At 45.6% G+C, this 24,240-nt stretch overlaps 1 protein-coding gene across 1 annotated transcript in view; it reads left to right on the top strand.

Moving 5' to 3' along the window:
* Positions 1-24,240, top strand: part of LOC146782749 (extracellular calcium-sensing receptor-like) — a 66,828-nt gene that overhangs the window by 12,675 nt on the left and 29,913 nt on the right. The window contains exon 2 of the mRNA XM_085637226.1: positions 1,077-1,901. Coding sequence (XP_085493352.1) covers positions 1,077-1,901 — 825 coding nt within the window. The remainder of the gene's footprint in view (positions 1-1,076; positions 1,902-24,240) is intronic.

Raw genomic sequence — 24,240 nt, forward strand, 5'->3', positions numbered from 1 at the left:
AATGACTTTAATTAATCTTGCAATAAAATGATTTCATTTCTATCTGCCTGCATTTTCATGGTAATAGGTTTTCAGTAATGCATTTCCTGAGACTCTGCAGCTCTGTGGTTTCTATTGATGTTCATAAATATGACCATATCTATCTTCTGATGACATATTTGACTTTGGTCACTGTTGTCTGTGAAGACAGGTCCTCTGCTCTTCATAATGGATGTTTGTCCTTAATAATAGTATTGAGATTGCCTTTTTTTCTGTTTTGTGGGCAATGTGTTTCTCTTTTACAGCTCAGATGTATTCACCTATGTGTGTGGGGTACTCAGACTAACTTTTTTGGGACAAGCTGCTTGCTATATGCGTGTCTCGAGTGTGGCATACCTATGTTGCTTTGAACTGTTTAACTCCCTGTTGTGTGCCCTAAGTGTTTGGTTGTTTTTCAATGGCTGTGCTTCTTTACCCCAGTGATTGAAATTACCTCTAATTTCCTGAAATTACCTTATTTTCTAGATACTTAGTTGGTACATATTTACTGGCCATCCTCCAATTTTTTGATGAATTCTGCTTAAATAATTTAGCAAAAATATACCAGCCCCTGTTTCACATTTTCCAGTTCTTCAGTTAATTTCTAAACTCCTTTGTGAGAGTAAGTACATGTACATTATAGTGTGTAAAAGTGTATGGTAATAATTGAATCATGTAAGTGATCCTTTCAATAATTGTAATCCTAGGTGCAGTAGCTGTGTATGCTTAAGCCATGGAGTGACATACTTCAGAAGTAATGTGGTTGCTGTGCCCATCGTGTCATAATTGTTTATGTGTCAGCTTATTTCAAATATTGAGAAACACATTTGTACTCCAAAGTAAATAAGACATTCATATGGACCAAAGTCACACTTCTAATTGCAAACATACATTTTGTAAAACAGTGTTTTACAGGCTACCTCAGCTATGGATTTGCTTCTTATTGATTGCAGGATCTGGTTCAACTTCAAACAATACTGCTCATCTTTTGCTAATATTGTTAAATTACAAATTAATCTGCACAATTGTAAAATATTTTTCTATTTCTTTTACAAAAGATTAGTTACTTTGCAACAAGTCCAATTCTGAGTGACCGGCATCAGTTTCCTTCCTTTTTCCGCACCATCCCCAGTGATGAATTTCAATCTTTTGGACTGGCCCAGTTAGTGATCCACATGGGATGGACCTGGGTTGGTATTCTGGCTGCAAATAATGATTATGGACAACATGGGAGTCAAATAGTACAGCGCGAGCTAATCAAGGCTGGTGCTTGTGTGGCCTTCAATGAGAATTTCAAACTAAACCAAGCAGATAAGAATGCAGTCCATATCGCCCAAGTGATGAGAAATTCAATGGCCAAAGCCATTGTTGCCTTTTGTTCCAGTGCTGAGATGATTCCTCTACTGGATGAGATGTTGAGGCAGAATATGACTGGAAAGATTTGGATTGCCAGCGAAGCCTGGTCCACATCTTCTTTCCTCTCCATCAAGCAATACTCAGAAATTTTGGGCGGTACCATTGGGTTTGCAAACCGCATTGGAGAAATGATGAACTTTCAAGAGTATTTTATTGGCATTCACCCATCATCCACCAAACAAGATCCTTTTACCAGAAAGTTCTGGGAAGAAACGTTTGGTTGCCAATGGTTAAACCATGAAAACGTCCTACATATCAAGGACAATATAACCAAGATGTGCACAGGTAATGAGAAACTGAACAGCCTTCCAATTCACAGCATGTCTGACTTTAGAATCACCTACAATATTTACAATGCAGTGTATGCCACCGCACTCGCTTTAGAGGATTTGAGGCTCTGCATACAAGATGGAGGGCATTTCATTCAAGGGACCTGCACAAATATCTCAGACTTCTATCCATGGCAGGTATGTATTTTCCAAATAATATATATGAGATTGTGAAAGAAAACACTATTTTTCTGACCTGATCAGCATGTGTACAAGTAACTTTGGTGCATATTTTTTGATTAGCAGATTACATTGCAGGTAGGTAAATGTTATCTTAATTGATCTTGGTGTGTGTCTGATGGTATACATCGCTGTACAACAGTGGCCATTGGTATGCTGCACCAACATCACTTCCATCAACACCGGGTGCATCTGTCTCTCCAGCAGTACCTGCGACTGGTACTGCGGTGCCAATATATCTTTTAATGCAGTCCGGCAGCATACTCTCTCCTATACTGTACTGTCATTGTTACAGAAGAGAGAGATAAATGACCATCCATCTTGAGCTTGTCATGTCTCACCAGTGTCCTCCACAAGAGCCTCAATTTTTTGCCATTGTTGTCATCCTGTTTTCTGTTGAAACTATTGTGTTGGTTTGCTATGTTGACATTCCCAAAAAATTCCATCGCAAATCTAAAAAGAAAAAGAGGAAAAAAGTTTATTTTCACAACTAATCTAATGTTTCAAAAGATAAAGAGCTTCTACCAATATTAACCATATTTGTTTCAGGTATTAGAAATATCAAAATGTAGTTAATATAAAGATAAATGGTAAGGGTAAGGGTAAGGTAAGTTAAACATGTGCCTCATGGTGGCTTCATAATAGGTGGTAATTAATAATAGACATCTACACTGATATATGTTTGAATTTAATAAACATAACACAAAGCCAATCTAACATGTTTTCCTTTTTATGTGTTTTTCAGACACACAGGATATTTCAGTTACACTGCTATGTAATCATTTAGATCATTTATAATTCATGATGACCACATGGTAGGAGACATTATCAAACACTAGAGAAAAACAAATCAATTGGATTGTGAAAACCACCATAGATGCTGTGAATGTGCCAAATTACGATATATCCAACTAAGTAATTTGAAATTTGGGAACACATAGAAAATAACAATACTTTTGCAAATGTCACCACCCATGCCAGGGCATATATTGACATATCTCCTGAAGTATATAACTAACATTCATGAGTTCCATTATTGCCTTTTGGAAATGGTAACATCATAACTTAGAACATTTGATGTAAAATAAGAAGGTAAATTTTTAGGCAGTCTGTGCTTAAATGTAGGAGTAGTATCATTACATTCTGTCAAACCTTGGTTATTATTTAAGTAGAATATGAAGTGTCCCGATGCTGCAGTCTCTCCATGATGGAAAGTTATGACATAAGTAATAGAGATGTGTCTTGAAATAGAAATTTGTGAAGCAATAAGGATAGAACTATAAGTATTTATTTTTCTATTATTGACAGTACATCTTTGAATCATAAAAATGACCTATTGGTTACCATTGTTCAATTAAGTGTGGAGATAAGTTACAGGTTGGAAATCATTTGTTTTGCACACCTTGTTATTGTTAAATGGAATATATTAGCGATAAGTTATTGGTAGATACACAAACCTTTCAAAGTTTGTAACAGTGGTGCTTGAATGTGGACATCTCAAGCATTCATATTTCCAAGAATAGCTGAGACCAAACATGTCACAACTCAGGCGAGTTTCTGTAGCTATTATTCCTAGACCAGCCATACATAATTCTTGAGCATCTTCTAGTTCATTGTATAGCACCTCTACACACATCTACCATATTTCTTATGGAATTGTGGAGTGTCATATGTGGTTGTTTGCAAATGATATCCTATCACTTCTGTGTGTTTAGTTTCCTGGGGTGGGGTATCTACTTCCAATTCTTCTTTGTCATTGTAGTTTGTTTCAATTTTTATTTTAAACGCCATTTACAGTTTTTTACAAAATGGGATATTAACCAAGATGAGGAGCATAACTGTTTTGCAAACTATTATACTCTGTTACATAGCTACTGTATGCCTTAATTCTTGTCTCATTGACGGTGTTAATATACAGACCTGTACGTTTTTTAACTCGAGATAGAGCAACATATGCCATACAGTCTTTGAAAACTGTTGACCCAATGAGGTCGGGGTAGTTCCTTCTAAGCCAAGTGGTCACGAAGAGTTGAATCAGATGGCTATTACCCAAGCAGCAGAAAGATCTGAAAACCAGATCTTAGTACCCTCACACACCTATTAGGGTGTTATGCTTCATCATTGGGTGCTCCTCATCAGGTCGGTGCTGCAATGCCTGATGGGCCTGGGGGTTTCTTTATCAGGGATCTTTTGATCTGAGAACGCTGTATGGATGAGTACAAGTGAGGGAACTGAATAAGTGTGGTGAGTGAATGGTGACTAAAATAGGCTCTGGTATCCTAAGAAACGTTTTATAGGAAAAGGGTACCAGGACTAAGTAAAAACAGTGGTTCTATCATGTGCTTATCAAGTACCAGTATAGCTACTATTCAAATGTGGTCAGCATGTTTTGTTCCTTGAGAGTAAGGGCGGGCAGAGAACTCCGCTCCGCCATCGGAGTGTGCAGTTTTGCCAATTCCATGCTCCGCTGAGAACATGGAGTTGTAGGCAAAACTCTGACTCTGTAGCAGAGCAGAGTTAGCCCCCGGACAAAAATGGCTCCCCGCCTTCACTACCCCAATAAAAAATAAAAAAATATACATTTAAAAAAAAAAGGAACTTACCTGTACTGTGGTGTCTCTGGGCTGCCCTCCTCCTCCTCGCCGTGGTCTCTCTCCCGCAAACCCCTACACCTGACGTACAGTTCGTGCAAGACTACGTCGAACGAAGGGGTTTCTGGGAGCGAGACCATGATGAGGTGGAGGAGTACAGCCCGAAGACACCACAGTACAGGTAAGTGCCTTTTTTTTCTTCTTAAATGTATGTTTTAATATTTCATATTTTTTTTCGGGGGATGGAGGTTGGGAGCGGAGCGGAGTTCCATAGATTTTTTTTCCCAACTCTGTGGAACTCTGTGAAGCGACACTACATCAGCTCCACCAAGGGTTACTTGGGAGCCCAAGGATTGGGCAGCACTTCATCAGGACCAAGAGAAAGTCTGTTTATGCCCCTCTCTGGGGCTACAGGTCTCCTTTCTAATAAAGGATGGTCTCTCAGTGTTTACTGGTGTACCCCTGGATGGGTGCCGGCCAACGATTCCACCTAGAAAGAGGGAAACACAAGGTGGAAAGGTACAAGCGACAGATAGTTATAAATCAGGGTCAAATTGCACTGTATAGGTACTGTAGTCGATACACTAGATTCATCTGTGATACATGTCGTACCTGCTTGGCTAGACAGTGAGGTAACCAATAATCACAGTGCAAAGCTCAACAGACATTTTCTAAAATTCTTATATGCAACACGTAGAGTTACCATGTGGGACAAAGCACCAATGTAAACAACAACATCAATTGCGTGATCTAGAGCACAGCAGGCTTGCACATGTGATGTATGAGGATCCATGTTTTTTCATCATCATGACTTACCTCAAGAGAGGCAGAGTAATGATCTTTAGGCGAAATGGAGGGTCCCGGGCACATTGAGGGACACCTTCATTGGAAAGAAAAAGAAGAAGCATCCGTAGTCATAGGTTAAAAACATGGTGCTGAAGGCCAATAAACTCATCGTTATTAGTAATACGGCACGGATACACATCTTCACACTGAGTGAAATGAGTGATAAGAGCAGTGTAATTGCACTGTGGTGAGGAATAATGCTCCCAATGCTGTGTGTATTCAGATCTGTGAAGGTTTATTAAAAGTGTTGATGCCTCATGCACTATTGTCTTAAGTTGGGTTTGCAATGTGGTCAGGAGTAGAATATAATAAAAGACTGCAGGACCCTACTGTAGGGTACTTTATACATAAGAATATTAAGGCCATGTGGTGATACTGTGAAGTGCGGCATGGTAGTTAATAGCGGGAAACAAGGTGGAAAATTCCCCAAATGCTCTCTGTGTAGTGATCCAATAAGGAAATTATAAAGTGTAGATGTATCATGCACTTGTGTCATTTTATCGGTTTATGAAGTGAATGGAACAGGTAAACCCTATATCCTCGCGTACCCTGTCTTGTAGTACTGGAGCCATGAGATTATTATTATTGATGCCCCGTAAAAACAATGCAACATGTAACACGGTAATCATAGAAAGGAGAAGGGGGGTGGGGCGAGAGAAGCCCCATAACCAGTTATGTGCAAACCGGCATTTTGCACGCTATCGCATTCAGTTGATGCATTAGCCCCGCTCCCAGGAAACGTACTTGTTAGGTGATCTGGACACTGCCATCTGACCTACCCAGCTCCATAAGGCTTGGAATGCTGTAACAGCGAGTTGGCATCCCTCTAATAGTGATGCGGGTCACGTGGTTCTCGTCACTTGCAGGCAGTGCCTGGTGTGTATATGTTGGACGGTCAACGCGGCGGCCCTACTGGAGGGGGGACTGAGAATAAAATAGGTTTTTCGAAGAGTGGTTCTGAGGTCAGTCATGGGGCCACCGAGATAAGGTGGAGAAAAAAAAGGAAATGATACACAGCAGTAGGCCCAACCTATTCCATTGATCATTAATATGGAGCTAGTGGTCCCACATTGAGGACCATTGTATTTGATTCGATGGCTATATCGGTATTAGCTCGTTCAGCAGCCATCTTGGGAGTGTTTGAGAGTGTTGTTGGTAAAAGGGAAAGGTAACCAACAGTGATGTGTGACACCTTCCCTAAATTGCACAGACATGTGGATTGAAGCAAATCACTGCTCTTTGGTGCAGGGCTAGTCTGGTCCTCCTTTAGAGTCCCTGTAATAAGTCTCTATAGTAACAAGATAAATGGCCATAGGGAAGGGTGTGCAGCCAGGTACACAGTGAGTGATGGGTTTCAGTGGAACAGACAGGTTCTTTCAACACAGTGGTTGATGGTTAGGTATTCAGTTTGTGCCATGAAATATCATCGTTAAAGCCTGTGATTTGGGTAGAAAGTGGAAAATCTAGCTCAGCTCCATTTTACAGAGTTGTTGCTTGCACCAAGAGGTATTGGTTTCAAGCACCGTCAAGCTCATTTCCTCAGTCATGCGGTGATGATCGATGAAGTGTATGCTCATTTTGGTGGTGTTTCTTTGACAACGGATTTTGCTTCGCTGTTCAATAATGCGAGTCTTGTTAGTGGTTATTGGTTATATCTATGTATCTCAGTGAGCACAGACATTCAATCAGATAAATGCAATTCTTGGTATTGCAATTGTTTATTGTTGAGGATTACTTCTTTCGAGTATTTTCTCAGGTGACACACTCCACATTGGCCACAAGGATCATGTCCTTTGACAGGAGTCAAATTTCAGAGTGTTCTTTGTGTTTATTGTTGCTTGGTAGGTGGGCGGGTGTGGACCAACAGGTTGCTCATGCGTTTCAAGCTGAAGCGGGCGATTGAGATGTTCAGGTTGCCATATTGAATGATCCGCCAATGTTTTTTTATCACCTTCTTTATCCTGTTGGTGTTAGGTGTGTATATCGTTACACAGGTGATGATATCTTCCTCCTCTTTGTGCCTAGGTTCCAGCAGTGCCTCTCGGTTGCTGTTGAGAGCCCTCTTACGGGATTTCTTTATCACGGATGCAGGGTAGTTATGGGCTTTCAGGTTTTTGCACAATAAGGTAGCTTTGTTCTTGAAGTTATAGAGGGGGTTGCAATTTCTGCGCTTCTGTAAAAACTGGCCAAAAGGAAGGTTGTACCAAAGTGAATTGGGATGATGACTGTCGTAGCGCAGTAAATTGTTGCAATCTGTAGGCTTCCTGAAGGTATTGTTTGACAATTTGCCATTCCTCAATGTACTAGTGAATACAATATTGCACCAATACAGTGAAATTTGAGCCTGATTTTTAACTATCTGTCGCTTGTACCTTTCCACTTTGTGTTTCCCTCTCTGTTAGGTGGAATCATTGGCCGGCACCCATCCAGGGGTACAGCAGTAAACACTCAGAGGTCATCCTTTATTAGAAAGGAGACCTGTATCCCCAGAGAGGGGCATAAATAGACTTTTTGCCCTGACGAAGGGCCACCCGATTCTTGGGATCTCAAGGCAAGATGTGTGAGGGCACTAAGATCTGATTTTCTGATCTTTCAGCAACACGTATAATAGCCATCTGGTTCAACTCTTTGTGACCACTTGGCTTAGGAGGAACTACCCTGACCCTGATAAATAGTGAGCCATTTCCTGGGAGGAACCAGGGTGTAGGAGCTTGTTTAAATATCTTGCTTTTCCTTCCCACTTTTGATTTAGAGACCAATGTTAATGAGTGCATAATCTAAACTTAGTACTTGCGACTTGTGCATTGTTACCACATAAACCAAATAAAGAGGAAACTGTTCTCTATGAATATCTAAATCTTTCAGAAACTTCTGGCTGAAGATCAGAAGACATGATTTTGATGTTATATGTGGTCACATTTGTCCACAATAAATTAAATGTCTTGAGTTTTTCCAGACATTACAAAGTCCACTACAAATCCCATGGCTCCATTTGTTAGTCATTCTTCTTTATTTAAATTTCAACACATAATTAAACAACAGTTTTTACATAGCTGTAACTCTTTCTCCAATTCTGCTGTACATCAAACAGATGTTTTCATCTTCTGTAATTTAGTAGGTACATTTTTGCTTATAGGTATGTTTACTACGTGTTTCTCCACTTTATCTTTAGAAGGAAGATGTAGAACTGTTTCTTTTTCAAGGTGTGGCATTTCATAATTTAATTGTGCAGATTCTTCTACCATTGGCATTAAACAAATAGGTTGTGATTTTGAAAGACGTTAATGCATAACTTCAGCAGTGAATTAAGGTAGGAATAGTTTTTTTGTATTTCGTGTATGTAGCATAATCTTTGCTTCATTTGTTACAATGCCAAGGTGAATATCTTTCAATATCTAAGCGTATTCTTCATCGTTAGCTTGCATCATATTTTGTGTCATTTCTGCATATGTGGAATGCAACCAAATGTTGACATTACCTATACTTCCCAAATAATTCCGAGTTGCTCCAAAGTTTGTTGAAATTTGGTTGACCTTTTACAGGTGTTAATTGTATGTAAACAGCACATCATGGGATATTTTGAGTTCCTCGTGAATACGAAGATGAAATAACACCAACATTAAGTTAGAAATCACACTATATATAATCAAAATGTTTAATTTTTTTAAAGACTTACAGTGTATCATGCTCCACAGGTAATAAGAGTAGATGATGATGTAAAGTAATTCCTTTGATGTTATGTGCTACTAAGCCAGTATGAGCAGCAAGTACACAGGATAAATTAGAGCAAGCAACTTTATACACGTAAGTAATAATTGCTTTAATAAGAAAGCGTTTCCCTGTGCTTACTTGTCCACTTACATATTGAAATGTAGGTTAATAAGTAGTACATTCACATATTTCATTTTTATACTGAAGTCCATGTTCTACTGATTCTTTTATGTATTTGTACATTTTTAGTTGTTCACTATTTAATTGAGATACTAAGTTATCTAAATTATGTACTTCCTTTTTGACTTGGTCCATTACATTTTGAAAATCTTCAATGAAAACCAGAGCTTCAGCATTAATAATTAGTAATCCAAGTGGCTAAATATTCCTGTAAATATGAGTATTATTAGTTGATTGTGCGTTGCATTGAATTTCAGCATTAATATTGTTTTCTTCTCCTATTTCTTGATTGAGCATTTATAAGTATTTCCGAAATTCAGGCAATGCAATGTTATTTTTAGAAACATTAAATGCATTGTCATAGCACTGAAAGAGACATATACGTTGTTCTTCTTTGTGTCATTTTTTAAATAATTGAGGAAGTGCTAAATAGTAAACTTCTTTCTTATCTCCTGTGTCACAACTTAATTTATGATGATTAATAACAGTAGGGTTACAGTGGTGTATTAACCAACCGTTGGTACCTTCTACTTGAACTTTACTGGTGGTGATATCTTCTGTCACATTGTTTCTATATGTGTAGAACTGATCAGTTTCATAGAGGCATAGTTTTTCTAACAATGGACTTCTCTTTGGATAGTATGTGTCCAACATATTTGTTTTTCAAAATGTCTTTGTTTGTGGGATCAAAATGTGCAAGGTTTTCAATTTCGGTAGGGTTTTTAGAACTCTTCAACGTGATGATGACAAGCCTTCCCTATGCAACATGATTGCTTTTAATTTACCAAATAAGCTTGAGGAACTTAAGCAGTAACATGCTTCATAGCTACTAACCTCACGGTGGGATAGCATTTATAGGCTAGATCTGTACAATGTTAAGGATTGCTTAGCAAATATTTCTTCCCATACTTCCTTCGTATCTGTTTTGTCTGCCTTTTTATTGTAGGCAGTAACATAACGTGCTTACAATGTTGAGCTATCTGCAGCAAGTTTTACACCTATGTTAGCATCCCATATATGTAGAATTAAACAGGATGTAGTCATTTTTCTGTTGTCAAGTTTGTGGTCTTCTAAGATTGTACATGTTTTGGGTGATTTGCTAGTAACCACATGTCTTACAGATGACATTAGGGGGCCGATTCCGATCCTGTAAAAAAGGCAGTACAAAAAGTCGTACGGAGCGTTTTCTCCGTACGACTCGTACCAAGTAAACTCATCCTCCAACCTAGGAAGTACGATTCGTACAGAAAGCCTTTTTCTGTACGAATCGTACAAAAGACAATACAGCTAAAAAATACCAACGAATCTGATCCGGAACTGCTTGTATGCGACATCTGCACGTATTTAAGCAGCGTTTTCCGGCCCAGCAAGTACGATTCGTCCCGACGTCACTACGTACCACGCTTTGATTACAGGAGCGAAAAACTGCCGGGAAAGCAGAACCCTACGCCACGGAGCCCCGGTACGCAACGTACAGCCATGAACCCCATCGTACGTGTCATCCCGGTCCTCTTGGCCTACGACCTGGTGCACCGCACCCGACGCACATGCCGCAGACGGTGAGAACAACACCCAGGGGCCAGGGTGGGGGTGAGGGGCAGGAAACATACCCCACACTCAAAACCAAACCTATAATATGGAGGCCATACATTACCACCTGGGACTGGTCACTTGGGGGGCATGTCCAGCAACCCCTGCGCACCACAACAATGGAAGTGGACGTGTACGGTGTGTACCACACGTACCCCTTTGGCACCATGACAACAGTGGTACAGACCGTACACACGCATGAATGCGTGGGTACGGTGCGTACCACACATACCCCTATGGCACCATTACAACAGTGGTACAGACCATACCCACGCATGAATGTGTGGGTACGGTGCGTACCACACGTACCCCTACGGCACCATTACAACAGTGGAACGGACCGTACCCACACATGAATGCTTGGGTACGGTGCGTACCACACGTACCCCTATGGAGTGGACAGAGATATGGGGGTGGGTGCAGAATACTCCCAGCAGTGGACAGAGATATGGGGGTGGGTGCATATCACGACCAACAGTGTCCTGGCATATGAGGGTTGGGTACATATCACTACCAGCAGTGTCCAGGCATATGAGGGGTGGGTGCAGAGGACTCCAGCAGTGTCCAGGTATATGAGGGGTGGGCGCAGAGGACTCCAGCAGTGTCCAGGCATATGAGGGGTGGGTGCAGAGGACTCCCAGTAGTAGACAGAGATATGAGGGTGGGTGAATATCACTTGCAGCAGTGTCCAGGCATAGGAGTGGTGGGTGCATATGACTCCCAGCAGTGTCCAGGCATATATAAGGGGTGGGTGCAGAGTACTCCCAGCAGTGTCCAGACATATGAGGGGTGGGTGCAGAGCACTCCCAGCAGTGTCCAGACATATGAGGGGTGGGTGCATATCACTACCAGCAGTGTCCAGACATATGAGGGGTGGGTGCATATCACTACCAGCAGTGTCCAGACATATGAGGGGTGGGTGCAGTGTACTCCCAGCAGTGGACAGAGATACGGGGGTTGGTGCATATCACGACCAGCAGTGTCCATGCATATGAGGGGTGGGTGCATATGACTCCCAGCAGTGTCCAGGCATATGAGCGGTGGGTGCAGAGTACTCCCAGCAGTGGACAGAGATATGGGGGTGGGTGCATATCACTACCAGCAGTGTCCAGGCATATGAGGGGTGGGTGCATTTCACTGCCAGCAGTGTCAAGACATATGAGGGGTGGGTGCATATCACTACCAGCAGTGTCCAGGCATATGAGGTTTGGGTGCAGAGGACTCCAGCAGTGTCCAGGCATATGAGGGGTGGGTGCAGAGGACTCCCAGCAGTGGACAGAGATATGGGGGTGGGTGCATATCACTACCACCAGTGTCCAGGCATATGAGGGGTGAGTGCAGAGGACTCCAGCAGTGTCCAGGTATATGAAGGGGTGGGTGCAGAGGACTCCCAGCAGTGGACAGAGATATGGGGGTGGGTGCAGAGTACTCCCAGCAGTGGACAGAGATATGGGGTGGGTGCATATCACTACCAGCAGTGTCCAGGCATATGAGGGTTGGGTGCATATGACTCCCAGCAGTGTCCAGGCATATGAGCGGTGGGTGCAGAGTACTCCCAGCAGTGGACAGAGATATGGGGGTGGGTGCATATCACTGCCAGCAGTGTCAAGACATATGAGGGGTGGGTGCATATCACTACCAGCAGTGTCCAGGCATATGAGGTTTGGGTGCAGAGGACTCCAGCAGTGTCCAGGCATATGAGGGGTGGGTGCAGTGGACTCCCAGCGGTGGACAGAGATATGGGGGTGTGTGCATATCACTACCAGCAGTGTCCAGACATATGAGGGGTAAGTGCAGAGGACTCCCAGCAGTGGACAGAGATATGGGGGTGGGTGCATATCACTACCACCAGTGTCCAGGCATATGAGGGGTGAGTGCAGAGGACTCCAGCAGTGTCCAGGCTTATGAAGGGGTGGGTGCAGAGGACTCCCAGCAGTGGACAGAGATATGGGGGTGGGTGCAGAGTACTCCCAGCAGTGGACAGAGATATGGGGGTGGGTGCATATCACTACCAGCAGTGTCCAGGCATATGAGGGGTGGGTGCATATCACGACCAGCAGTGTCCAGGCATATGAGGTGTGGGTGCAGAGGACTCCCAGCAGTGTCCAGACATATGAGGGGTGGGTGCATATCACTACCAGCAGTGTCCAGACATATGAGGGGTGGGTGCATATCACTACCAGCAGTGTCCAGGCATATGAGGGGTGGGTGCAGAGGACTTCTAGCAGTGGACAGAGATATGGGGGTGGGTGCATATCACTACCAGCAGTGTCCAGGCATATGAGGGGTGGGTGCAGAGGACTCCCAGCAGTGGACAGAGATATGGGGGTGGGTGCATATCACTACCAGCAGTGTCTAGGCATATGAGGGGTGGGTGCAGAGGACTCCAGCAGTGTCCAGGCATATGAGGGGTGGGTGCAGAGGACTCCAGCAATGTCCAGGCATATGAGGGGTGGGTGCAGAGGACTCCCAGCAGTGGACAGATATATGGGGGTGGGTGCAGAGTACTCCCAGCAGTGGACAGAGATATGGGGGTGGGTGCATATCACTACCAGCAGTGTCCAGGCATATGAGGGGTGGGTGCATATCACTACCAGCAGTGTCCAGACATATGAGGGGTGGGTGTAGAGGACTCCAGCAGTTTCCAGGCATATGAGGGGTGTGTGCAGAGGACTCCAGCAGTGTCCAGGCATATGAGGGGTGGGTGCAGAGGACTCCCCGCAGTGGACAGAGATATGGGGGTGGGTGCATATCACTACCAGCAGTGTCAAGGCATATGAGGGGTGGGTGCATAGTACTCCCCGCAGTGTCCAGACATATGAGGGGTGGGTGCAGAGGACTCCCAGCAGTGTCCAGAGATATGAGGGGTGGGTGCATATCACTACCAGCAGTGTCCAGACATATGAGGGGTGGGTGCATAGCACTACCATCAGTGTCCAGACATATGAGGGGTGGGTGCATATCGCTACCAGCAGTGTCCAGGCATATGAGGGGTGGGTGCAGAGGACTCCCAGCAGTGGACAGAGATATGGGGGTGGCTGCATATCACCACCAGCAGTGTCCAGGCATATGAGGGGTGGGTGCAGAGGACTCCTAGCAGTGGACAGAGATATGGGGATGGGTGCATATCACTACCAGCAGTGTCCAGGCATATGAGGGGTAGGTGCAGAGGACTCCAGCAGTGTCCAGGCATATGAGGGGTGGGTGCAGAGGACTCCAACAGTGTCCAGGCATTTGAGGGGTGGGTGCAGAGGACTCCCAGCAGTTCACAGAGATATGGGGGTGGGTGTAGAGTACTCCCAGCAGTGGACAGAGATATGAAGGTAGGTGAATATCACTACCAGCAGTGTTCAGGCATATATGGGTTGGGTGCATATCACTACCAGCAGTGTCCAGGCATATGAGGGGTGGGTGCAGAGGACTCCAGCAGTGTCCAGGCATATGAGGGGTGGGTGCAGAGGACTCCAGCAGTGTCCAGGCATATGAGGGGTGATAGGACTGTCCAGGTGCTGGTCCAGTCACCCAGATGTTGTCTCTCATGGAAGGAATAGGGTACCCTGCGACTAGATACAATGCCAACGATTGTGAGTCAGGTGCCCAAATACCCTGCATAACACATGCCATTTGTGTGTTAGGCTGTGATTACACACATGCCTAGTGCTGAAAAAGGGCAATTGGTCCCTGATGCCATTCCTACATACCCAAAACACAAGTACAGTGACTGGCAAGGATGGCACAGACGATTCAGCAGGAGACATTGGTGAGCAGGCATGGCCATTGTTGAAGGGATCCGTCACCAATAAAGGATATGTTGACACAGGTCAGCACAACAATTGTGCAACTGTTTGCAGGGAACATGTCAGGTGCCACAGACGAAGGAACACTCCTTGGGACAATGTCTCAAAACCAAATGGACACACACTACCAATGAATATTTGCACAGACATTGTGATGGCACACAGATACCATGGTCCACCTCATGACCATCATACAAAAACATTTCTCAGAACCCTAACACATTACAAGAACACCAACTTCATGAGCCTCATCACCAACATCAAGTACCTGAAATGCAATAGTGTTGAAACTAAAAGAAAAGGCTTTATTCAGCACACAAAAATAATAAATTAAGAAGACACTATTTACAAAGGCCAATGGCCAGTCCATAGTTCTAGTCCAAGGGTGGACGTAGGCGACTGTGTCCGCCCCTACCTTGCCTGCACAGAGTCACCTCAAGGTTTGTCGACCGGGGGGGCATCATCAGTGGGAGTACCAGGCACCGCAGGGACAGGAGTGGGTTGGGTAGGTGTGGTGGGTGCAGGGCTGGACGTCTCCACCACAGGGGGAGGGGCAGTGCCAAAGGTGGAGGCGAGCTCAGCGCTACACACTGCTGCCAGGGCGTCCAGAGTAACCCCTGCATCTGAAGAAACCCCAGGGCCAACGGTTGGGGGGTGGCCGAGGGTTGGGGTGCAGCGCTCTTGGGGGAGGGGGTGGACATAGGGGGGGACTCAACTCCCCTGCCCGGGGACTTCCTTGCCCGCTTGTGGGGTGGTGTCACAGTGGGGCTGAGGGCCAGACCAGCCATGTAGGTCTCTTTGGGTGACAGTTTGGCAGGGGTGCTAACGGGAGTGGTTTTGGAGGAAGTGGGTTGTGAGGACTGCAGACTGTGACTGTGGCTGCGTGTCTTCCGTTTGCCCCCAGACCATGTTGGTGTGACTACATCCCCCTGAGTGTGCGTGCCAGGAGGTGTGCGCTGTGCCTTACTTGGAGGTGTACTGGATGTGTCTGTTGGGGTGTGTGCCTGTGACTGTCTGTGTCTGCGTTGGTCAGGCATGGGAGAGGGCAGTGTGGATGGATCCGGGGTAGGGGGGGATGGAGCACCGCAGGAGAGAAACTGCTTGCGTCAGTGAAGAGTCCATGGACCGCAGAATCCTGCGTTGCTCAGTCATCGTTGATGACATGCCCTCCACAAACGACACCAACTGTGTGAGCAGTCTAGTGTGTTCATGGAGGACATGCAGGATCGATGCCTGACCAACCTGCAACTGCCGCAGTGTGTACACAGACTCTTCACAGAGGGCAGCAGGGGTGACAGGGGCAGGGGCTGCGGTGCCTCGTCCAAAGGAGACACGGTGGGACCCGGCATGGACAGAAGGGACGGGAGCAACTGGGAGGGCGGAGATGGCAATGGAGCGGGCGGGTACAGATGGTGGGATGCTGCCAGTTGTTGTAGCATCCTCCGCCTCCTCAAGTATGTCAGCCTGGGACCCGTCGGTGTCGTACATGCCCTCGCCTCCAGACAGGTCCTCCGATTGACTCCTCTCGCCCTCCGTGCCACTGGCTCCTTCTGCCTCCACAGCACTGGTGGCACTGTCGCTGTGTCCCTCCTCAAGGTCCATGCTGGTGTCTCCCTCGCTTGTGGATGATGATGCTGTGGGCAAGGAGAAGAAACAAAAAAGCATCAGTCACCTGTATACATCTGACACGAGCACAAGAACAATTGGTCACAGTGCATATCAGGCAATGCATCATGAGTAACAGCTAGATTACTCTGCACATATGTAAGCCCTGTACTGCCCAGTTGATAGACCCACCATGCCACTTGGACACCAGGAAAATAAATACACAAAAGGCCACAACTTGAATGAGAAATACACTAAGAAGCTAGTGTCTGTAAACCGGTGAGCACAGCAATACAATGAAGTCATGACACCTCTTGTTTACCCTGAAAGAAACAGTAGTGGTGCACTCAAGGTAAACTAACACACCTCAATACTCAAGGTGTCACCACAGTCAGAGACTTGTAAGTCCTTTGGAACACAAAACAAACAAATGTTGGTACCTTGGGACTCACAATACTTTACCCAATCTACATGTTTTGAATGTGCCAGTTGCCCATTTCGTGAAAAGAACACTCATGTGCCTGCATGCAATATGTCGCACAAGGCAGTGCACACAAAAGTACATTGACACTGTCATTGAAGAAGCTGGCACCTTTTCTGGGGAGCCACTGTTAGAAGTAAATGGTGTTGCAGAAAGTACATATACATGGGCCCACGGAGGTCTTGATGTCTTGACACTCATTGGTTTGTATCACCGACAACTAAGGAGTCTCACAAAATCAAGACCACCATGGGAACATGTATATGGAGAATCTGCAACACCATTTATTTAGAACAGTGGCTTCTTTGAAAAGGTGCCAGCGTGTTCCATGAAAGTGGAAATGTTGTTTTGTGTGCACTTCCTTGGTAAACTTTTTTCATGCAGGCACATCAGTGTTCTTAACACAAATCCTCAAGTTTCCACATTTAAATCATGAAGAACTGTTGACAAGTGCTGTGAGTGCCAAGGTACAATTTTTGAAGAGTAACAACTTGAATCATGTCAGTTGTCACCAGGCCATCCGTCACCTGATAACACAGTTGGCTACACATATGACCTACTGCCTGTCATCTGGAGTGGTACACATGTCCACAGGACAATGCATACGCTAATGGGCCTGCAATTGGGTGGTAAAAAAGACCAGCTGTACTGTGGGGACACCCTCATGGCAAGCTAGAATGCACACACAGATGTCAGCACACAAAGTCCAAACTGCGTTGCATCAGAACCACACACAGGTGCAAAAAATGTATGAGCAGGATTCATGTTGGTAAAAAAATTACACAGGCTGCAAAGCACATACATTAAGCACTGGCCAGCATCACAGGGGCACTGCACAGTGTATTTTAGTCCAGGCAATTCTCACACACAAGTCAGACCTGGCAATGAAAAATCAGGGTTGCACATGTATGCCTCTCCCGCGCCCCCCCAATACCCAATGTAATTGATACAGATCAAGAAGTGACACCTCTTATTCAGGGTTACAACAACTGTGCTTGAAAAATTGCTTCATTTACACCACATCACCTCGTGGGGCTGGCAACACATATTTGTGACACACAACCATCATCAGATTGTTGTGAATAGCCACACAGGCACTGCCCAGTGTGAGTATGCACAAGCAAAATGGTGTATACCTGTCCAGTGTACACATGTAGCACACATTAGCAAAATACAAACTAGGCCAGGGAACAATGCCACAGAGGCAGACCTATGCTGAACACACAGAGAATGTGCACAGAGTTGGATGACACACATGATTAGGAGGCCAGGGTGTCTCAGGGGACTGTAGTCGGCACACTGCTCCGTGGTCCTGGAATGAGCTGACTCTACCATGTTCAACCGTCATGGCTCTATGCATATCTCACACTCATGCACATCATGTCTGAGGCCAGAACATTGGTCATGCATGCTGCAAGGGTGTCCAGTTGAAAGCTCACACTCCTATGTTGTGAATCAGCATCAGTGACAACAACTATGGACCCCCAACATAGTGAACAGGTCATTGCACAGGCAAGGTACCAACACAAGTCACAGACCACCCTCCCACATGATGCAGAAAGATGTATTGGCACCCTAGATGACCATGTGCAAATGTGATTACACACACACCAGGGGACCCATGTCAAGGAGAGGAAGGGATTAAAAAGAGACCCAGGTGACATTTGGGAACAGAAAATGCACAGCAGATATGAACTCTGGGAGTGTATTTATGAAAATAGCACTTGCTAAAGCTGGCGACACATAACACGACAAAAAGCCATGTACCTACCCCCTCCTTGCTGCAGTCTCTCCTGTAACTGCCTATCAAGGTCAGGGAGGACCACCCCCAGGACAAGTCTCATGTGGGGGGTCAGGCGTCGGCGGCCGACGTGGGGTCCAGGAGGGTCGAGCTCAAGCTGGACCCGGGCGATCCGTCGGGTCCAGCACCGGATGTCCTGCCACCTCTTGCGGACCTGTGGCAGCTGCCGACTACGCTCCCCCGCAGCTCTCACAGCTCTGACGACGTTGGTCCAGATCACCCCCTTCTCGTAGGCAGTTACCTGTCAGGATGACAAAGTGACACAACATCAATACACCTGTTCCATGTCCCAGAGACACACATTAGAACATCTTTGAAATGTTGAACAGGGCATAGGATGCTGACATGAATAGCCTCATTCACAACAAGAAATTGGCCTGTGTGCAAGCACCAATGCAGTACATGGCATTGAAAGTCTACAGGTGGCATGAGGGGTGCAACACACTCAATGATCATGCCACACACTGTGCAGCACATGCAACAGCAGGCTGATGGCCAGAACGTGCCATGCAGTCACATGTCCCACTACACTGACGCACCCTCAGCAGACTGGACAGACACACCCAGCCACAGATCACGCGCCTGTCATTGCCAACAGCGGATACAACCCTCACTCTGCACATGTGCCATTTGCCAGTGGGGAGTCACAGGTGTTGTGCTAGCTCTGCAAGTCAGACACAAAGCACGGCTCACTTGTCACATCAGATGGGTAGATCTGTAGCCTCCACCATGCAGCTGTGGTGCAACACTTCACATAGACACTCACCCACATGACAAGGAACATTCACACACATAAATGTCCATGAGGTCGTACACATCATTTGGACACTCTCACCACAGGTCCACTCAACTCATACACATCTGTGGGTACAGTCACCTGTCACACCGGGGGGACCACTGAATCACCTCAGGACAACAGGAAAAAAAGCCCCCAAGGATTTGCCAGGCTGAATGTGTCATGCACTATGCAGTAAAAGTCACTGTAAGCACTATGCAAGTGAGGAGTGCACACAGGAACTACATTATGCTCTGCATGAGAGCCATAAGCATGACCCCCCCCGGGACACACTCTAAACAACATTGCATGTCAGTCCCACCTGGACACAATATTGACAGTCACACAACAGGTACATAGGAAAAGGTAGTAGACTCAGCACTCACCTGCTCCCCTGGTCTCTCATACATGCTGGTGTACAGTGGGAGGAGGGCGTTCAGCAAGTCCTCATTCTCCTCAAGGGTGAATGGCTGGGCCCTCTCCACAGCACGTGACATGGTCCAGGGAAGCAGAGACAGCAGCAATGTTGTCGACAAGAAAGTTGTGCAGGCAAATGCCCTCTCATGGGTCCTTGCTGCCTTATATCTGTCTTGCTGAGGGGCATTCATTTTGAGGAGTACATAGTGATTGGTCAGAATCATTTGCATCTTATGTTTACTCCAATCCCTTTAAACATACATCAGTGACAGCATTTGCATCGTTCAAATTTTGAGCATCATGTCAAGTCAACAACCACTTTGCAACATTGTATTTTGTGGCCAACTGACTTTTCCAGGACACCTGATGGACAAATTTGAACTGAAAACTCGGTCTCCATGACAACCAGCATGCATTTAGGGCCTAATACTTGTCCCTTATGTGTCCCCTATGTAATTTTGAAATCCACACACAGGTACGGTGCATTTCACACGTACCCCTACGGCACCAGTTGCACAGTGCGTTTGACATGTACGTGTACGCACTAGTAGTACACGCATGTGTACTAAGGTAGTACACGTATGTGTACAACTAGTGCGTACACGTACGTATACTACCAGTACGTACACGTATACTAAGGTAGTACATGTATGTGTACGCACTGGTAGTACACGTACGTGTACTACCAGTGCGTACACGTACGTGTACAACTAGTGCGTACACGTACGTGTACTACCAGTGTATACATGTACGTGTACTAAGTAGTACATGTATGTGTACACACTGGTAGTACACGTACATTTACTAAGGTAGTACATGTACGTGTACTACCAGTTCGTACACGTACGTGTACTACCTTAGTATACGTGTACGCACTGGTAGTACACGTACGTGTACTAAGGCAGTACGTGTACAACTAGTGCGTACACGTACGTGTACTACCAGTGCTTGTAGGTATACTAAGGTAGTACATGTACGCACTGGTAGTACACTTACGTGTACTAAGGTAGTACACGTACATGTACTACCAGTGCATACACGTACATGTACTACCAGTGCGTACACGTACGTGTACTAAGGTAGTACACGTACGTGTACGCACTGGTAGTACACGTACGTGTATGCACTGGTAGTACACGGACGTGTACTAAGGTAGTACACGGACGTGTACTACCAGTGCATACACGTACATGTACTACCAATGCGTACATGTATGTGTACTACCAGTGTGTACACGTACGTGTACTACCAGTGCATACACGTACGTGTACTACCAGTGCGTACACATATGTGTACTAAGGTAGTACACATACATGTACAACTAGTGCGTACACATACGTGTACTACCAGTGCATACATATACGTGTACTAAGGTAGTACACGTATGTGTACGCACTGGTAGTACACGTACGTGTACTAAGGTAGTACACGTATGTGTACAACTAGTGCGTACACGTACGTGTACTACCAGTGCATACACGTATGTGTACTACCAGTGCATACACATTTGTGTACTACCTTAGTACACGTACGTGTATGCACTGGTAGTACACGTACGTGTATGCACTGGTAGTACACATACGTGTACGCACTGGTAGTACTGGTAGTACACATACGTGTACTACCTTAGTACACGTACATGTACAACTAGTGCGTACACATATGTGTACTACCTTAGTACACGTACGTGTACTACCAGTGCGTACACATACGTGTACTAAGGTAGTACACGTACGTGTACGCACTGGTAGTACACGTATGGCTACGCATTTCACACTATTACAATGGTAATACAGGCATACACATCCCAGGAATGGAGGGCTACAAGTCTCACATGGATGTCCATCATGTACTTGTCATTGCATACTTTCATGTGCAGGCCCTAGGTGTGTTAGCCAGTGATATTGCACAGGTCATCTCATCTAGTTGCACAATTGATGTGTTATGACCTGTGGACACATGTCATGTGTGATGGGGCACTATGTGGCACACATCACCTTGACACTTGCCACATGTGTGTCTGTAGTGCAACTGTGTCATGCACAGCAGCAGTGGGTGGCACAGTCATCAACACCTGCACCTGTCTCCTGATGCAAGGGACAGGGACACTCTATTAACTGATCTGTCATGATCAGCGTGCCCCTTTGGGACTATGTCAGGTGTGTGTCATGTGTTCCCATGAGCTTGATGTCAGTGTCCCGTCAACTGCAACTGCTGTTGGTGCATCCAACAGGGGTCTGTGTGGAGATGGGCATGGAACACATCTACGCACACCAAGCCACATTTGGATTCCCACAGCTGTAGGGTCTGTGTGCATCGGACATCATATTTTTCCAGTCATACATGTGTGCGTTGTCTCAATGGCTGTGTCTTTGTGTTGTCACATGTACCCCTTCATCGCACTGTGTTTGATATGTACATTTGACATTCCATGTGACCTGTGCGTGTGCCTTGCAGTCAGCTGTCTGGATGAGATGACATCCTTCCAATGCAGCTATGTGGTTGTGTGCCACTCCGGTGATATCTCTGGCTGTTCACTCAGACTGTCCACCTAATCATTTCAGGGCATGTCATGTAGACTTGACAATCAACAGGTGTATCAGGCTTTTTGTAGGAGTGCAAGCATGCTGGCATATGTGTCCTGTATATATTGCACACACCCAACTCCATAGTTACCTGATGTGTATTAGCAGTGTAGCATGTGCTCTGTTGATTTAGATTGATGTTGGCCGACTCTCAATCTTCATTCTTCCAAACTATGTTTTGCAGGGCACCACCTGTTCCAAGACTAATGCCAGACTTGGCTGCCATGAGGGAACGGGCCTGCATCCGCCGTTACAGATTCACTCAACAGTTGATTGAGGACTTGACAGACAAGCTGGCCCCACACCTCCATCCGCAACACAGGTATCCTACTGCGCTGACCCCCAAGATGAAGGTGATGGCAGCCTTACATTTTTTTGCCACAGGTACGTTTCAATTGACCATAGCAGATGTGGGAGGGATGTCACAGACTATGTTCAGCCGTGTCCTGCGTGATATTTTAGCAGCCATGTTGTAGCACCTTGATGAATTCATCAAATTTCCTACTCCAGAGGAGTTGACAAATGTCAAGGGTGATTTCTATGCCCTGGGTGGGATGCCCTATGTAATTGGGTCCATTGAAGGTACACATGTGGTTTTTGTACCACCACAGGCACAGGAACAAGCCTATCGCAACCGCAAACATTACCATTGGATAAATGCCCTTGTGGTGTGTCTTGCTAAAATGCTGATTTCCCATGTCTGTGCACGTTTTCCAGGATCAGCACATGATGCCTACATCATGAGGCGTAGCAGGGTGCCACAAATGATGCTGCGGCTGCACAACAAACGAGCATGTCTTGTTGGTGGGTATACTCTTTTTGTCCTATGTCTTGCGGTATCTTTGTCTCTTACGGCATCTCCTGACCCACTTCTTTACATGATGTTTCCATGTAGGGGACTCTGGCTATCCCAACATGCCATGGCTGATGACAGCTCTCCGCAACCCAAGAACAGCTGCAGATCACCGGTACAACAATGTACACAGGCAGATCAGGCGAATGATTGAGAGGACGTTTGGACTACTGAAGAGCCGATTCCGGTGCCTGGACAAGACAGACGGCTCCCTTCCTTATGCCCCGGAGAAGGTCTGCCAAATCTTCATCATGTGCTGCATGCTGCACAACATTGCAGTTGAGAAGGCAGTGCCACTCATCCTGGATCCGGATGAGCAGGAGCATCCACCCGTGGAGAATCAAGGGCTTGATTACGAGGCTAGTGATGAGGAGGAGGAGGAGGGGGATGATATCCGGAGTCAGCTCATACGCAACTTCTTCTCATAATGGTGAGTCACTGGGTATGAGTGTGGAAGCTTGTAGCATTGAGTGGCATGTGTTGCAATGTGTGTGTCCAGCTGACTGAATGCAAAGTGACTTGGATGTGTGTTCTGATGTGTCACTCGAGTGATGATGTCATGCAACACAATTTTGCGGAGAGACTTTCTTTGCAATTTACATGTGTTCAACATTGTTCATGTTTTAGAAATGTCCATGTGTGCGGTGAGAATTGTTTTAGGTGACTTCTCGTGTGTCTGTCATTCCCAGGTATTTAGCGCCTGTTGTCTGCTCGTGTCATCGTTGTCCTCCTGCTATTCCTCGTGACGATTGCAACGTGTGCTGAATCAACGTTCCATGCACGGACATGTTGAAATGTCAGTATGGGTAAGGATTGCAGCAAGGCTTTTTGGTGGTGGTACGGGTTGGTAATGTGTGGTGACTGCTTCTGTGAATGTTGTGGTACCATGCATACATGTCTTCTCACCATGGAGCATAGAACATGTAACATCACTCCCATGACATGATAGTCACCCTTATTGACAGTCATCTGTAGTGGAGTATGGCGTCTGATGAAGGCATCAATGTGTGTGAATATTGGCTCTGAAACATTGCAGATGCTACGGGTGGACATAGAGGGGGATAT

This window comes from Triturus cristatus, chromosome 12 (genome assembly GCF_964204655.1).
Source record: "Triturus cristatus chromosome 12, aTriCri1.1, whole genome shotgun sequence".
Lineage (NCBI taxonomy): Eukaryota > Metazoa > Chordata > Amphibia > Caudata > Salamandridae > Triturus > Triturus cristatus.